Source organism: Podarcis raffonei, chromosome 13 (assembly GCF_027172205.1).
Source record: "Podarcis raffonei isolate rPodRaf1 chromosome 13, rPodRaf1.pri, whole genome shotgun sequence".
In the NCBI taxonomy this organism is placed as follows: Eukaryota; Metazoa; Chordata; class Lepidosauria; order Squamata; family Lacertidae; genus Podarcis; species Podarcis raffonei.
Genome location: NC_070614.1, coordinates 18,060,889 through 18,076,433, shown reverse-complemented (window position 1 = coordinate 18,076,433; position 15,545 = coordinate 18,060,889). Strand labels below are relative to the sequence as shown.

The window sequence follows — 15,545 nt, the reverse complement described above, 5'->3', positions numbered from 1 at the left end:
TATGTATGAGCCACAGATTATGCAGCTCCAAAGAGGCCCTTTCCATTTACTGCACAAGGCAAAGAAGGCTAAAACGTTTGCTGAAACACCAGACCGCCCCTCATTCTGCTGCTGCTTGCCCTACCACTGTAATCACAGCAGGAATTCTCCAAAAGGTTTATTTTACAAAATAATAATACAAGAACATCCATTCACACACACAACCTGAGGCAGGTACTACGAGGACGCCCTTCAAGACGTGTCCATGGTCTCTCCCTCTGGAAAACAAAAAGCGGGTGCAAGAGTTCAAGATGGAAGAACACACTCCCCGCTTCCCCGAAAAAGAGGATCTCAAAGAGGTCTTCCTCTGTAAAACAAAGAACACCATCCCTGCCACTCGTGAATTTTAAGAGTCCCCAGTTGTAACCTTTCAAGCTGACAGAAACCCTGCACAGAGGACGTGAAACAATCTCTCTGCAAGCCTGTGCTGTAGGCTGAACTGCCTTCCTGGCAAAGGCGGCTAATAGCATTGATCACAAGATGGTCAACACATGAGTGGGATGGTTAACTCCTCCCCAGTAGCTGGCTGAATGCCGCTAGCTTGGCATTCCACTCTGGCCTAGAAAGCTGTAGGGCACAAATGGGGGACCTCTGGGCAAGGAGAGGGAGCAGAAAACCCTCAAGGGCAAGTACAACTGCAAAGCTCCCAGAGCAGGCAGGAAGTCTACTGAAATGCAGGGGGGAGGGAATGCACCACCACAATTTTTGGAAGTTCCTGCTACTTCTCTGCCACCCCCAGCCCAAATTGGGTTACTCGCTAGGCTACCGGGGGAGCAACTGCTGCACTCCGTGCTTTCAAACTAAAAGCAAACGCTGCTTTACTCACACTTTCATTATTTTCCTACTTGCATGCGTCTCTTGCAGGTACTGAGGACAGAGGATTGGGAGGAATAGGAGGGGATTAAAAGCAGGAAGGCCTACCCTATGTAGTGCACAACAATCGAACAGTCGAGGATTATCCTCTACCCGCCCCACAGGTTCTTCATAATTCTGATCCTATGAAAGTCGCCCAGTGTCACCACCACTCATCCCCAGAAGAACCAACTTTCTGGGTCCCAAGCCACTAGCATACGTTGGGCAATGAACACTGCACGAATAACCGCGGAACGAAAAGCAAAAACCAGGCTTATTCTTGCCCCTTTTCAATTATGAGAAGCATCATGATCATTACTGTTGTGCAACTTGACTTTTCAGTGGATTTGCAGATACAGTACTGAACCCGTCCTGTGAATGAGTTTGTACGCTGCGACGGGCTTGACGTCCTTTGAAGATTTCTCAGCATGGATTGAAGGCAGAATCATATGCTCAGTGCTGCTACCCATTGCCAAGAACAGCATTCCCACGTCAAGTATCCTTCCTTGCCTGCTTTTTCAAGTCAGACTTGCCTGGGAAGTTTTCTCCACTCTGCACTGCGTTATTGGCTGACCGAGAGGCAGCAACGCTAAAAAGTCTGCCCAAACATTTTGGGAAGGGGGTGGGGGAAGAAGAGGACTCAACCCATGCCTGTCATTTTTGACAGAAGCGCTGCAATAGACATTTTGAAGTTACGTCTTAACAAACCGGAATGTGCATTTGAGGATCGCCTCAAAACAAGGATCTAAAGCAGGGGGCGGCAGTGGTTTTCTGCCTGAGAAGCACAACCTTATGGGGGCCACATACCACTTGGTGGTCAAAGCCAGAGGGGAAATTGGTCAGGCAAGAGGCAATATCACAGTTGCAGAATGTATTCAAGTGAAGCAAAAAAAAAGAGCACAGTTCGAAGTGTTGGTGCTGACCTTTAAAGCCCTAAACGGCCTCGGTCCTGTATACCTGAAGGAGCGTCTCCACCCCCATCGTTCAGCCTGGACACTGAGATCCAGCGCTGAGGGCCTTCTGACAGTTCCCTCATTGCGAGAAGTGAGGTTACAGGGAACCAGGCAGAGGGCCTTCTCGGTAGTGGCGCCCGCCCTGTGAAACGCCCTCCCATCAGATGTCAAGGAAATAAGCAGCTATCTTATTTTTAAAAGACATCTGAAGGCATCCCTGTTTAGGGAAGTTTTTAATGTCTGATGCTGAATTGTTTTTAACACTCGATTGGGAGCCGCCCAGAGTGGCTGGGGAAACTCAGCCAGATGGGCAGGGTATAAATAGCAAATTATTTATTATTATTATTATTATTATTATTATTATTATTATTATTATTACTGGATGAAGGTGATCACAAGCAGGGCTTGTGAAGGGCCTGGCCCTGGGAGACTCCTGAGGGCCAGTGTCATAGAGTGGCTGGGTGCAGAGGAGTGGTGGAAGGCACCAGCTGGGGAACCCCTAAGGGAAGAAGGCTCAGAGCCCAGGGACGGGTGGTGAGACAACGATGAGTGGTTGGAGAAGACTGGGAAGAGGAGGCGTTGGAAGCTGAAGAGGTAACACGGCTTAGTGAGTAGGGAGAGTCTGTGGCAGAGAGCAGTCCAGAAGCAGCAAGTGGAGGCAGGAGAGGAGGGGGAGCCAGGAAGCATATCTATGGCAGGCTGGTGAAGAAGCCAAGGTGTCTCCCCCTCCACCTGGTCTCCTAGAACCCGAAGAGGGATGAAGAGGATGGAGCAGAGAAGGCAGAGAAGTCTCAGGTTGCTTGGGAGGGACCCAGGAGGAGGAAGAGACTTAGGGAGCTGTGGGAAGGCAGGGACCTTTGAATCTCTACAGCTGCCTCATTGGGGAAAGGCCTACTGGGAAGAGTTGCTGTTAATTTCACCTTGTAAGTTCTTGCTGACCTGCTCCCGACTCCCATCAGATAGAGAGGGCTTCTTTATTTGGCCCTGGGCTTGAAGTTCCCCAAACGGATCTAAAGGAATTCAACTGCTCTGTTCTTGTCCTTTACTGGCCTTGACGAAAGCAGAGCTCTCCATTTTTTCCAAGTGCCTCCTGCGTTTTTCTGCTGTGAAAGTCCTACATACACTTCAAAAGCTCTAGCGAGGATGACCCCGGCTGGAGGAGGTTTTCAACCCACACATCCCTTCGCCTCAACTTGTTACTCACTGAGTTCATTGAACATGAAGGCATCCTGGTACTCTTTCATGTACTGAGTGGAGCGTGACTCGTCCAGGAACAGCGAGTACACGCGCTTGATGTCGTCCACCTGAACCTCTGTGCCCTGTGAATGAGGAGGGAGAGAGGTCAGGGCTCCCAGCAGGAGAAGAGCACAGCACAAACTCCAGCAAAGTTTCACCACTCCAGACAACTCCCTCCAACTAGTCCTGGAAATGAAAACTGAGGACTACTCTGGGCTTCCAAACGCTTCTAGTTTTATGCCTCCCCCTCAACTCTTCTCCAAGAGCTTAGGGGTTTTGATAAAGAGATGCCACTGACTCTCTAAGCCAGGCATAGGCAAACTCCGGCCCTCCAGATGTTTGGGACTACAATTCCCATCATCCCTAGCTAACAGGACCAGTGGTCAGGGATTATGGGAATTGTAGTCCCAAACATCTGGAGGGCTGGAGTTTGCCTATGCCTGCTCTTTTTTTTAAAATATATTTATTGAAATTTTCCAAAAAATATAAAAGAAAAACAGAAAAGAAAAAAAAGAAAAAGAAAAAGCAACAGTTAAAAAAGTTTACATTACTTACTTTCCATACCCAATTTCCTTGACTTCCCCACACCTGCCCTTCTTGTATTCCAATTCCAATTTTTAGCTCAGCAAATTTTTGTCCCCACACTTTACCTTGTTTCCTCTAATTCATTTTACTTAATCAATTTTAACTTATAAACCTCAATCTTTATACATCAACACTTATTCTTAACAATCTTTTGCTAAGGTCGGCCCCAAATCCCTTCCCCAAAATCCCCATTTTTATGTTAGTGGCAGAACCAACTTAATTAAACCAAAATATATTTGTACACCCTTTGGATTCCCAAAGCCCTACCACCCCCTTTCCCGGTTTCGATCCCCAACCAAAGTCCATCAGTCCATCTGAAATCAGCCTGCCGACCTCACATCCGAGGCACTTAATTGCCTCTCAATTTCTCTCTGTCGGTTTTTTTGATAGTCCTTTATTTTAAATTCCGAATCTCGAAGAAGCTCTGTTCCAATATTGCCTATGCCTGCTCTAAGCTCCCAACACACCTCCTATCATGGGAGTTGGCAGTCCAAGACATCAGGAGGGAGCCACATGGGCAAATGCTGCCCTAATGGCACTGAAACTTTCTTGCTTCCATCTCCAATCCAGGAGCAGATGCAGTTGGTAATCTGTGCCCCTCTGCTTCTGATCGCTTTTTAAGACAGTGGGGATTTTAAATGGTTTTAAGCATAGCACACAGGCACTAGAAGGATGGGATAGACCTTTTTAGAACAATGGGATAGACGCCTGAAGAAGAGTCTCCACCCCCATCATTCAGCCCGGACACCGAGGTCCAGCTCCGAGGGCCTTCCGGCGGTTCCCTCACTGTGAGAAGTGAAGCTACAGGGAACCAGGCAGAGGGCCTTCTTGGTAGTGGCGCCCGCCCTGTGGAACACCCTCCCATCAGATGTCAAGGAAATAAACCACTATCTGACTTTTAGAAGACATCTGATTGCAGCCCTGTTTAGGGAAGTTTTTAATGTATGATGTTTTCATATGTTTTTAATATTCTGTTGGGAGCTGCCCAGAGTGGCTAGGGAGGCCCGGCCAGATGGGTGGAGTATAAGTAATAAATAATAATAATTATTATTTATGGAAAATGAAGCTCATGATATGCACACACACACATGGGCACAAGTAAGGTGTTTTTGCAAGCTGCGGGTCAGGCTGAGAAGAGAGGGAGAAAAAGTAAGGATTTATTGGCCTTCTGAAGAATGGCAGCACTGGAATGGTGCTGCCCTGTTGGAAGTCCCCGGACTCTACATAGTGCCAGAGCTCACCTTCCGCTTGCGACACACCAAGCTGGCGGCTGTGATGAGCTGGATGGCATAGCGCAGGGAGGTCTCCAAGCCGATCCGCGTCAGCACCGTGTAGGCGTCTTCGTTCATCTCGACATCCTCCTCCTCACACCTGCAAGAGATATTCCAGCTCAGAATAAGGAAAGCTTCCACAGCGCAGGGCGAGACGCCGGAACAGCAACAGCAAAACTGTGATGCGGTAAGATGGGCAGGGCGGAAGCATCCCTCCGAGGCAGGAACTGCTGCGCCCTCAAGCGCCCTCTCGCTCACCGGATTTTAAGGATCTGCTTGGTCTCCTTGTCGCTGTAAGGGGAGGTTGAGATGATGAGCATGCGGTCCAGGAGGTCAATGGGGATGCCGTGGGGGCTCTGGTAGTTGGTGCCACGAATCCTGCATCAAGGAGGACAGACCCAGAATGAGAGGCGGCTGAAGGACCTCCGTTCCTGCCAGCCTGGTGTCAGGCGTGGAGAGTCCTCCCCTCCCTTTGGTAACTTCACAGACAAGAATTAACGAGCAGTTTATATTTTATAGTCCTTTTCATTCAGTCATCTGGTTGCGAGCAAAAATCCACATCTCTCTATAAGGAGAGCAGTTGGCTACTCTAAATCCCCCACCCCTTCCGTCTCCCTCAACATCCTGGGCGCCAATGGAAAAGTTCCTCCTCCTCTGCATTCTTTGTTCTCTAATATGGACGGACTTCCTAGTTCTTGGGGAGGGAGGGTCCCCCACCATAGCTGTCAAAGTTTCCTTTTTTAAAGGGAAATTCCCTTATTCCAAATAGGATTCCTCGAAGAAAAGGGAAAAGTTGACAGCTATGTCCCCCACGCCCTCTAATGACGTCTCTGCTGGCTGTTCCCTCCCTTCTGTTTCTCTCTCCGTTATCTCATAACTAGGCAACTCCTGTTGAAGCTGCTCAGTGTCTGCGCCTCTCTCTGCTCCTGAAACCACTGGAAACGGGGGAAGCAAATCTTCCCCTTCCCCCTCCTCCTCTTCAAAGAGGAGCTTATCCACCTGAGAATGCATTCCCCAATCCTCTGGTTCAGACCATTCCCTGACACCTGGTGGCAAGGAATCTCCTCTAGGCAGCAGGCATATTCCTCTCAGCCTCTCCCTGTATGCAGGACAGGTCCTCCATATTGCTGCTGCATTCAGTCCAGTGACGTAGAGCCATGCCTTCAAAAACCACTTACTTAAATACCAACAGCTTTCCAGCAATCTAGTTGTGACTTCATCAGCGACGGCTGGCATCTCCATCACCTCCCCTCTAGAAGTGGGGTGCCGGTGCCTCTGCAGATGTCGCTCACAGTCTCCCCATCCCAACCACAAGGCATCCTCCCACTGTGCCCTTGTCTACCAACATCCTGCCTGCCTTCTTGACTGCATAGAAAAAGCCCCTCTTTAGCCCGTCTTAGGCGCCTCTGCCAGTGAATTTGGCCAGGATTTTCAGAAGCAAAAAAAGAGGTTTCGGTGTTCTGCCCAGCTTGTGTGCTCTGCCTCATGGCAGGTGCAGTTAGTTACAGGAGGCATGGAAGAATTATGTCATTGCCTGGGTCACTGAGAAATGGGATTCTGATCAGCAACTAGTCAGCCGCCAAAACGCCACCACGGCCAGTGCCCGACTGCCCGGTGATATGGTGCCATGCCCCACCCCACGGTGAACTCTGCCAACCTGGTGATGCCTCGATTGGTAGCCATGATGAGGACAGGTGCCATGTCACTCTCCAGGGCCCGGTTCAGGAAGGAGAAGCACTCAATGTCCAGCATGTGGACCTCGTCAATGAACAATACCTGGAAGGGAAATGGGGAAAAAAGGAGGAGAATGGCATTGCCCACCCAGCAAAACACTCAAACCAGAGGAAAGCATGGAAGAGAGCAGCGGAGGGTGCAACACGCACTCTAAAACAGGACTCACCCCTGGGATCACCTCGGCCTTGCCCTCCTCTCGCCACTCGGCAACCTTAGCGTTGATCTGCTCTCGCACCTCGGATTTTATCTCCCCTGTGTCACCTGGGAACATACACAAGATGAGGGAGGGGGAGGAAGAGACATGAACAGTTGCCTCTTCAAAAACAGGGCTGCCTTCAGATGTCTTCTAAAAGTCAGAGAGTTGTTTATTTCCTTGACATCTGATGGGAGGGCATTCCACAGGGCGGGTGCCACTACCAAGAAGGTCCTCCGCCTGGTTCCCTGTAACCTCACTTCTCGCAGTGAGGGAACCGCCAGAAGGCCCTCGGCTCTGGACCTCAGTGTCTGGGCTGAACAATGGGGGTGAAGATGCTCCTTCAGGTATAGAGGACCGAGGCTGTTTAGGGCTTTAAAGGTCAGCACCAGCACTTTGAATTGTGCTCGGAAACGTACTTGGAGCCAATGTAGGTCTTTCAGGACTGGTGTTATATGGTCTTGGCAGCCACTCCTAGTCCAGATACAATGATGCAGCAGCCTAAATTTCTGCAAAACCCTCCAAGTAAGGGGTCAGCAAATGTTTCCAGCAGGGGGCCGGTCCAGTGTCCCTCAAACCTTGTGGGGGGGCTGGACTATATTTTGACCAAAAAAAAAGAACGAATTCCTATGCCCCACAAATAACCCAGATATGCATTTTAAATAAAAGGACACATTCTACTCATGTAAAAACACACTGATTCCCGGACCGTCCGTGGGCCGGATTTAGGAGACTAGACCTGATCTGGCCCCTGGGCCTTAGTTTGCCTACCCATGCTCCAACTCCAGGTTTCCAATGAACTACTTCCACCCCACTCCCTCCAGTTCATCCATATCGTCATACCAGAGAAGAGTGCGAGGAAGCCCTGTGTGCGGCTGTTGATGACATCAATTTCATGCAGCGAGACTGTGTGCACCACTTCCTTGCGCTTCTGCAGCTCCCCGTCAGGGCACTGGACAAACTTGGTCTGGGACAGGGAATAATATAGGCAGTTGGAAGACCTGAATGCTTCTCATGCCTGGCACCCAAGCCCATTCGTGCTCGAGCCCAGGGGCAGAAAACTCTTATGTGAAATTAAACTGTGGGTCCATCTATCTGCTCTAACAGCCAGCAACTCTTTTAAGGCAGGGATGAGGAACCTGCGGCCCTCGGGATGTTGCTGGACTACAACTTGCATTGGCCCTAGGCAGCATGGCAGATGGTAAAGGATGATGGGAGTTGTAGTCTAAGAACATCTGGAGGACCACAGGTTCCTCATCCCTGCCCTAGGGCCTCACGTCCATCTCCCCGAGATCCTTTGAGCTGGAGATGTTGGGGAATGAGCTGGGCACTTTCGGTGTGCGAAGCAGGTGCTCCACTGAGCTATGGCATCTAACTATGGCATGCAAAGGTCGCCCCTCACAATGGAGCTTTGGGATCTCCATCACTTCTCACCCCTCACTGCAAATACCTGCGAACCCATAGCATCGTAGTCCCTTGCCCGGGTAAAGGAGCGTCCTAGTTTGGTGATCTTCCCCGTGGCTTTGTCAATGGTAATGACATCCCTGTGGACACAAAAAGGAGGAGGAAATATGAGGACTGGGCCTTTTGGCTCTGGGTGGAAGACACCTCGCAAAGGACCCACCCGCCATCGCTTCGGGAGGGCAAGTTCATTTATCTTCTCTCCTCAAAACTGATGCACGGGTTAAAGAGCGCTTAGTAGGGTGCCATTCATGGTTATGGGTGGCAAGAAGCCTAACCTACACTAACCTTCGATAGCTCCACCGGCAAGGGTAGCTCTGCCAAGGCTCTCTCTGCTCTGGGGAGAAAATGCAGAGCTAAGAAGAATCCTCAGTTTTATGATGGTTAGGGGAAATTTGAAAGGGGTGGAGCCAGAGGAAGCTGAGCTAGTTGCTCTGTTCAAGCCTGAGCTGCATAACTTCATCAGACAATATCCTTCTTGCTAAATTCATATAACGTTGCTGCACTATCAGGGTGGGATCGGACATCGCAGCCGGCAAGTGTAAATGAACACTTGGCTGCCAAACCTAGCTGTAATTTGTGGACCTCTGACATGAATGATTCTGAGTCAATGTTCTCATGTAAGTGGATACACATACTGTCTGTCTGTTCTGTAAGAGAGTCAGCAGCTTTAGAAGATATTTAGAGGCAGCCCTGTATACGGAAGCCTTTTAATGTGTAATGTTTTATGTTTTTATATATGTTGGAAGCCACCCAGAGTGGCAAGCAAGTCAGATGGGCAGGATATTATTATTATTATTATTATTAGACGCGGGCCGCACTATGGTCTAAACCGCTAAGCCACTTGGGCTTGCCGATCGGAAGGTCAGCGGTTCGAATCCCTGTGACGGGTTGAGCTCCCATTGCTCTGTCCCAGCTCCTGCCAACCTAGCAGTTCAAAAGCACACCTGTGCAAGTAGATAAAGAGATATGACTGCGGTGGGAAGGTAAACAGCGTTTCTGTGCGCTCTGGCTTCCGTCATGGTGTCCCGTTGCGCCAGAAGCGGTTTAGCCATGCTGGCCACGTGACCCAGAAAGCTGTCTGTAGACAAACGCCGGCTCCCTCGGCCTGAAAGCGAGATGAGCACCGCAATCCCATAGTCGGCTTTGACTGGACTTAACGATCCAGGGGTCTTTTACCTTTTTACCTTACTATTATTATTAATTTATGTGGGCCTGTAGGGGCAAAGTATAAAGACTGCTGAACTTCAGGCCTTCCCAAGCCATGTCCTCTCATTTCCAGGTAACGTATTAAATACTCCTGTGTGCTATTTACGAACTATGTTAACCTTTATCACTCCTTCAGTGTTATAGACATTCCCCACCCCATCCTTTCCTGGTTCGATTTGTCACTCGAGTGTGCTTCCCTGTTGTCCACAGAAACCAGCAATCCTGACTTTCTTCACAGATACCAGACAGCTCAGGAACCCTAACTCTCTGTGCCCTTCCCCACTGGCTCTCTCTTCGCACCTGTGTCCACCTGTGCCCCACCTCCACGCCCGGCCCTGGCTCACCCAGCCTGCACTTTCTCCTTGGTCAGGGACTCAATCATCTTGGTGCCCAAGTCATAGATGGTCTCCATCTCGGTTGTCTTCAGTGTCAGCTTCCCCACCTTAGCACCCTACAATGAGAAGGACACAGTCAACATCTCTCCAGCGCTTGTTACCTTGATAAATGGGCTGCTGTGTGCAGTGCTGCCATTACTGGGTAGTAGCTAGCCTGCCATCCCCCCTGCGTTATACTCCAGTCTCAACTTACAGTGCCAGTCGCCGGACGATCTATTTGGATCTCAACCACTTCACCTTCAATGATTTCTGTTTCCTCCCTGCAAGAATAAGGGGATAAAACTGATCTCAGCAGGCAAAGAGGGTAGACTGCAGAGTACCTCACTTTCATCAAAAAGAAGAGCTGGAAATATAATTTCAGAGGACTTGCTTCGCTGTGTGTGCCACTCTCCAGCCAGACAATTTAAGACACTGGCTCCTAGTTTATTTTTTGAAGACCTATTTTATCCCATTAGCCGCAAAGATGGCATTAAACGCACCCTGCAAAATGCTACAAAAGCCAAAATCAACCACCAAACATGTTGCTCCCCAGCTCTCATACTCAACAAGTTTTTTCAAAGTTTCCTAGAATCCTCCTTGTTGACTCCCCTCACTTCTGTTTGAATCCTCCAGTGCCCACCCTCAACGTCCTGTTTCAAAATCCCAAGCCACCCCCAGAGAACAAAAGACCTCCCGGCTGCTCCTCACTTGATACGGACGCCAATGGAGCGCCGGAAGGCTTGAGTCAGCGCCTCGGTCTTGCTCATCTCCAAGGAGAAGATCTCGCTGCCAGCAATGGCTGTGAAAGGGGTGTCAAGGCCCAGGGCCTGCGCCATTCCTGAGAGAAGAAATGGCAGCTTGGTTACAACACATGACTTCTCTTTTTTTCATTCTTTTATTTATATTTTATACATTTATTTACATTTTATACGTTCTTTTATACATTTAAAAAATATTTTGACAAGATTCATAAATAAAAAAGAATAAAAATGTGCACCCCGCCACCGAGACCATTTCATTGTAACTATCCAACCTCCCAAAATTTCAACACCTCTTGCGATGGTTTGACCCCTTTCCATTTTAACAGTACAAATTCTACAAACATCTTCCATATCTCTTCAAAATCATTTCTGCATATTCCCTGTCTTAACTTAATGGCACATGTTAATTTATCATTAATAGCTATATCTCACACTTCTTTATACCATTCTTCCATTTTATATTCTGCTTGCCCCTTCTACTTCCTGGCTACAGTCGTACCTCGTTACGTCAGTCTCTGGTTGCGTTTTTTCAGGATATGAACGCGGCAAATCCGGAAGTGTATACTTCTGGGTTTCACCACACGCGCATGCGCAGAAACGCTCTGAGCGTCTCGCACATGCACAAAGCGCTCTATTGCACCGTGCGCATGTGCAGAAGCGGTAGTCTACTTGCGGACTTTTCGGGATGCGAACAGCACCCCGCAACAGATCAAGTCCGTAACTAGAGGTACCACTGTATAATAATTTGTGCAGCTGTCAATAAATTTGTGAACAAGTCCTTCATAGCCTGTGAACCTTCCACTCCATTGTAAATTGATAATAATGCTACCTCTGGCACTATTCCTACTTCAAGTGTCAGCAGAAGTAGTTTTGGTGTCTGGACCTTACCCATAGCAATGGCGGTCTTCCCTGTGCCTGGTTGGCCAGCGATCAGGACGGCCCGACCAGCAATCTTCCCCTCCTTGATCATCTCCAAGATCACACCAGCAGCTCGACGGGCAGCTAGTTGGCCTACCATGCCCTGGGACACCTAGCCAGGTGGTGGGGAGAGGGAGAGAAAACAGTGAAGGAACAGGAAAACCAAAAGGCCCCACAATTTATTTATTCCCTTGGTTCAACAATCACAGATCTGTATTCCTCTCAAACACATACACAGCACCCTACCTTCCTCACTTCCTCCTCATTCCCACTCTGTACTACCCCTTATTTATTCCTTTTTATTTCACCCTGCCCCCTGTAAGCCCATTAATGCACCCACAAACATCAAAAAGCTACATAAAGGCTTATGATCCCAATGGCAACACCTATAGCTTTCATTCAAATCACTTGCATTCACCATTTCATTACCCTCCAGCAACCCACTCCCATCCCCCTCTTGCATGGAAAATGGTGGGAAAGGGGCTAATCTATATTTTTTAATGATGTTGGCAAATCTATTAATTTCCACTGCGATTGGCTGGACAAAGATAACCAGAGGCAGAGCAGGGTGAGAGCGTCAACGTTAACACCCAGGAAGCTTTAGCACTTTCAATGTTATGTGCACAGAAAACACATGATCATACTACATATGTGGCCCCAGAAACAAGCGCCTCTACATCCACAATGCATAGCAACAACCTGTGTACCACTCATCTGTTATTATATATTCTGAAAGCTCCTAGTATTCCACTTTCTATTTGATTAGATTTTACCAATTACACACACACACACACCAATCTAGCAACTCTCTGAAAGCTCTTTTTCCAGGTACCTGTCTGGGTTCCAACGTATCATCTAAGCCAAGTCCTCTAATGTGGGAGTGGGCACCTGTGTGAGAGACATGCAGACTATTATTAGATGGTCAGTGACCCACAAACCCATCTGTCCTTGTCCTGCCCCTTGATCAAATATGCTTTTTTAAAGCATTTACTTCCATGGAGAAAGCAGCATAATCTTCACTGAGGAACTTGACAAGTCCTATTCAGGCATTTGCTTCAACTCTTTGTTGTCATCTGTCTGTCTCAAGAGACAATGGAGTGTGCCCCCAGGGGTGAAGTCAAACCACTGGAGAATCACAGCGCCCGCTGTGGCTGCAGAGACTGGTAACTCGTATTGTGCCTCCCGCATTGTTTTTGCTGCGTTAACAGCACCAAAGTAACCTCTCCAGGGCGCAAACAGTGCGCATGGAGGTCCTGGGCTGCCCAGATGACATGACCCCTTTCTCAGCCTCACTGATGTGGTCCAAAAGCAAGCAGAGCAATACATTTGGCACCAGCTTGGCTGCCGGAAGGAGGTGTACGAGATGCCATCCAAGGGTTAAAGGTGTACAGTGATGGAAGACCTGCCCCAATGTCCATTGGCATGGCAGTGCTGTCCACTGAGCCCAGGAGCACCTATGCACATTCAACTGAACATGCATACAAGATTCTTGTGCAATTTAGAATCCAAATAACACAGAGTTCCCAATTGCACAAAGGCTCCTCAGCATGTTTGATCAGGCATGCGAAGTCCCTTTCATGTGCATGCCCCCAGTTCTTTATACACTTTTAACCCCCATGTGTTTAGACAAATACCTGAAAAGTGTTATAATAAATTGGAACGCCAGGCAAAAATGGGAGACAATCCCAGGTCAAGGAACAATGGAAACTCACCAATCCGTTCAATCCGGGTGACATCCCGAACTTCAGGGACCTTGGTAGCCTGAAAGAGAAAATGATTTAACGAGGCCTGCCAAAATCCTGGTATCAGTGGACACGTTTCGGAGGAAGAGTTACACTACATTTCATACCTCATCACCACAAAGCATTCTAAACACAAGCATTCTAAATCCTTTCATGTATTTGGATGTGACTTTCCACAACTACTGAATACTCGGTTTCTGAAACAATCAAGTGAGGGATATAGAAAGGGCAAAAAAGCAGGATGACGAAGATGAAGGAGAGAAAACCTTGCCTTTTTCCTTGACCGGGCCTCAAGGTTTACAAGGTAAAACCACAAAACGTAAACGTTTGCAGGCTATATCTGCAAAGCTTATATGAGAGCCCATGTGATGTCTTTAAGAGGGGTGCTGTGGTTGGCGTGACAGAAAACCCCTTACTCAGCCATTCAATGACCATCACCATCCAGCTCAGCCTTGAAATTCACTAACGACAACCAGCCTCAAATTAACTGATGCAGGGAGATGAAAGTTAAGCATGGATAAGAAGAAACTGAAGGGATATAAAGGGCTGTCACACAGAAGATGGAGCAAGCTTGTTTTCCCCCGCACTTCAGGTAAGGACCCTAATCAATAGCTTCAAGTCACAAGAAAGGAGATTCTGACTATACACCAGGAAGAATTTTCTGAGAATCACTGAACTGTAGAGTTGGACGGGATCCCCAACCACTTGCAAGGCAGGAATCCCAACAGGCAGGCCCCAATCCAATTTGAAGTCATACTAGATCCTGCTTAGCTTTGCACTTTTATCGATGCACTACACAGGGAGCTTTCTTGACAGCAAGGACTGCCCCACAGTGGAACAGGCTCCCTCCGCCAAATGACATGGATGCTTTAGTTGAGATTCCTGCATTGCCAGGAGTTGGACTAGGTGACCATTTGGGGTGGCTTTCAACTCTACAATTTTATCCCAGCTGGAGCTCCTTGGAGAAAAATCCGGATTTGAAAACGCATGAGATGGATGTATCTGTCTTCAGTAAGGGGTGGGGGTGAAACCTGTGGCCCTCCGGTTCTCCCTGGACTATGCCCATCATAGAATTGTAGATTTAGAAGGGACCCCAGGGGTCATCCAGTCCAACCCCCCCTGCAATGCAGGAATCTCAGCTAAAGCATTTATGAGACAGGCAGCCATCCAACCCCTGCTTCAAAACCTCCAAGGAAGCAGAGCCCATGACCTCCCAAGGGAGACTCCATTCCACTGTCGGAAAGTTTAGCCGGAATCTCCTTTCTTGCAACTTGAATCATCCCTGACTGCTGGCCATGGGGGGCCGGGGCTGATGGGAATCACCACAACATTGTAGGGGTTGGGAGAGACCGCGAGGGTCATCTGGCCCGACCCCCTTGCAAAGCCAGGACCATTTTTTGCCCCCACGTGGGTCTCGAACTCGCGACCCTGAAATTCAGAGTCTGCTGTTCTGACAAACTGAGCGGTCCCAGGTTGCGGTCGGGAGTCCCACAAACTTCTGAGGAGATTCCCCACCCCCACTCCCCTCAGATGGGGCCGGTGAGGCTCCGGGGGCAGCCCTAGGGCGACGCACGGAGGCAAACGGAGGGCAGGGGAGCGCCCCGGGCCCCCCTTCCTCCCCACTCAAAAAAGTTCCGAACAATCCGGGTCTCTTTCCTGGAAGGGAAAGAGGCTTGTCGCTCACCGCGGCGGTTGCCATGCTGCTGCTGCTGCTCCTCCTGCTTCAGTCTCGCGCCGTCTCTAAGCACCAGCCCGCTCCGCCCGCCCCAACAGCTTCAGCAGCCCGGGAGCAGAAGCCGGAAACAGGAAGCGGTCCTAACGGAGGGTGCCGCTCTAGCTGACCTCTATTGTCGCTCCGGTCCTCCAGCTCATTCCTCCCTGTAGAGGGGCCCTTAACGCCAGCCTTCCCGACGGATTATGAGGCTCCCGCAGCCGCGCTGGGGCTGATGGGAGTTGTAGTCCGAAACGTGGGAGGGGGGATGGTTTTGAAGGAAGATTTTAAACGTTCTCGCCATCACCTCATACTGGTTCACAGATCACTGTTTGTTTTTATTATTTTTTTGCTTGGCGTCCTCCTGTCTCTAGAGACTATTATTATTATTATTTGTTAGTCACTTTATCTTGCCCAAGGCAACCTGTCGTAGGAAAATTATGGGTTGGCTTTTGCTGCCCACCTCCCTGATGTAAACAAGACGTCATCCCCAAGTGACTTAGTGT

The 15,545-nt window shown here is 49.1% G+C and overlaps 1 protein-coding gene across 2 annotated transcripts; it reads right to left on the bottom strand.

Annotated features, from left to right (window-relative positions):
* Positions 1–142: 142 nt before the first annotated feature.
* RUVBL2 (RuvB like AAA ATPase 2) lies at positions 143–15,130 on the bottom strand. Of its 2 annotated transcripts, XM_053362767.1 has the most exons (16): positions 15,013–15,130; positions 13,299–13,347; positions 12,419–12,474; positions 11,557–11,698; positions 10,616–10,745; positions 10,122–10,188; positions 9,878–9,984; positions 8,314–8,407; positions 7,707–7,830; positions 6,837–6,931; positions 6,594–6,712; positions 5,195–5,314; positions 4,907–5,036; positions 3,049–3,163; positions 866–906; positions 143–257 (listed from the first exon to the last, which is right to left on the bottom strand). In XM_053362767.1, exons 1-15 carry the CDS (start codon positions 15,025–15,027, stop codon positions 881–883), a joined length of 1,389 nt encoding a protein of 462 aa, XP_053218742.1. In that variant the 5' UTR covers positions 15,028–15,130; the 3' UTR covers positions 143–257; positions 866–880. The 2 variants fall into 2 exon arrangements, with proteins under 2 accessions (XP_053218742.1, XP_053218741.1); XM_053362766.1 differs by lacking the exon at positions 866–906.
* Between the last annotated feature and the right edge of the window lie 415 nt (positions 15,131–15,545).